This window comes from Chelonoidis abingdonii, unplaced genomic scaffold (genome assembly GCF_003597395.2).
Source record: "Chelonoidis abingdonii isolate Lonesome George unplaced genomic scaffold, CheloAbing_2.0 scaffold3224, whole genome shotgun sequence".
Lineage (NCBI taxonomy): Eukaryota > Metazoa > Chordata > Testudines > Testudinidae > Chelonoidis > Chelonoidis abingdonii.
Genome location: NW_027427485.1, coordinates 1 through 1,635, shown reverse-complemented (window position 1 = coordinate 1,635; position 1,635 = coordinate 1). Strand labels below are relative to the sequence as shown.

General features: G+C 43.5%; 1 protein-coding gene across 1 annotated transcript; it reads left to right on the top strand.

Annotated features, from left to right (window-relative positions):
* The first annotated feature begins 141 nt into the window (after positions 1–141).
* On the top strand, positions 142–1,629 carry LOC116818449 (uncharacterized). Its single transcript, XM_032769346.2, has 2 exons — positions 142–283; positions 427–1,629. The coding sequence occupies exons 1-2, from the start codon at positions 151–153 to the stop codon at positions 1,173–1,175; spliced, it is 882 nt and encodes a 293-aa protein (XP_032625237.1). The 5' UTR covers positions 142–150; the 3' UTR covers positions 1,176–1,629.
* Positions 1,630–1,635: the final 6 nt, after the last annotated feature.

Sequence of the window (1,635 nt, the reverse complement as noted above, 5' to 3'; positions counted from 1 at the left end):
TTTAAAAAGCAGTTTTGGTTTTTATTTTGCAAAATAAGATGTTTATTGTAGGGCCAGAAATGGATTATTTTGTTGTAAAGCTATGATTTTTTTAAATAGAAAAACACCCTGCTGAATGAAATATATATATATAATTTTTAAGTTTACAAGATGGTTTTATGTGTTTGCTCCACAGTACTGTCAAAACATGACCAGAGGGAAAACAAACTCAAAAGAAAAAGACAGGAGACAGCTGAAAAGGAAAATTCACCAGCATCAGTGACTGATGGATGGATGAAGCCCAGTAAATATACTTTGGTTATTGGTTTAGTTGTTTTATGAGGCTTTGTATTTTTAGTAAATACATAGGTGTGGGTAAGAGAGTAAGAGAGAGGGTAAAGTTCAGTGGGTTTTTTTTGTAAAATGTTATGGTTTTTCCCCTCATAGGCATGAGCAACCTTTCTGAAAATGCTGTAGTCAGCGCTACCAGGACACCACCTCCAGAACCACCAAAGAACCAGAAATCTGCTTTGAGACCTTTAACAACGCAAAACAGCACTGAAGTGCAGATAAAGCATCCAGGCAGCCCAGACCTCATAAACGTGAAACCCAAGGACAAAACAAAAGACTCTGGTAAAGAACAACCACACAAACACAACTCCAGTTCCTCAGTGGCTACAGCCACACCAAGCCCTGAGAAAACTGTGAGCGAAAATGCCCACGTTCACAACCCCAGAGCACGCACTCTAGGGGTTCTGAAGGTGCGCAGACCTGGAGCATGTGGTGTATGGGCTCCATATAAAAAACCATGGACTAAAAGCTTCTGCGATGCCAAGGTGTCGCAACCACACAAACACAATTCCAGTTCCTCAGCGGCCACCGCCACAGCAAGCCCTGAGAAAACTGTAAAAGAAAATGCCCACATTCACAAACCCGGAGCATGCGCTCTAGGGGTTGTGAATAAAACACCGAGCACTGACAAAACATTCTCCCAAAACCATAAGCTTGCCACAGCTCCCCCAACTTCTAGTGTTTGGGAAGAGTTTGATGCTTCCATCAGAAAAGTGATGGATGCTGTATCCTCGGGGAGTCTAAAAGAACGGCCTTCTAGAAAGACTTGGGAAAAATATGATGCTTTGTTCAGAGCATTGTTAAAAGACAGGAGGGCTGAAAAGGGTGTCTCTGAGCAGGCATGACTAGTCGTGGAAAGGGGCCTGGGTAAAAGGGGCACCCCCCAGGGTACACATCAGCTCATGTGTAAACAAAAGGGGGGACAGCGCTTGAGGGATAAACAGATGGCTGCCAAAAAGTTTCAGGCCAGGGTGGCTGTAAAAATTTTAAAAAGGGCTAAAGAAGTAATGAGGAAAAAAAAACAGAAAGAGATGCCTCCTACTGGAGGCTCTCAGACTGGCTTCTCTGAAAATGGGGAGATGGAATCAGACTCTGGTTTAGCAAATTCCCCAGAGAGCTCTCTAGACAGGCCCCATTCTACTTCCAATGACCCTCATGGAGGCTTCTCAGAGTTTGACTCCCAAATAGCATCTGATGTAGAAGATGCTGCTAATGATCTTATAGAGGAACCCCCAAGTAACCCCGAAAATGCAGAGGTGTATATGGAAAGAGTGAGAAGTTGGCAACGTGAATTACCTGGATTTG

Excerpts from the sequence above, each read along its gene's own strand:
- LOC116818449 (XM_032769346.2), top strand. The coding sequence starts at position 151 with ATGGTTTTATGTGTTTGCTCCACAGTACTGTCAAAACATGACCAGAGG. Across the intron at positions 284-426 it reads TGATGGATGGATGAAGCCCA|GCATGAGCAACCTTTCTGAA; the intron begins GTAAATATACTT and ends TTCCCCTCATAG.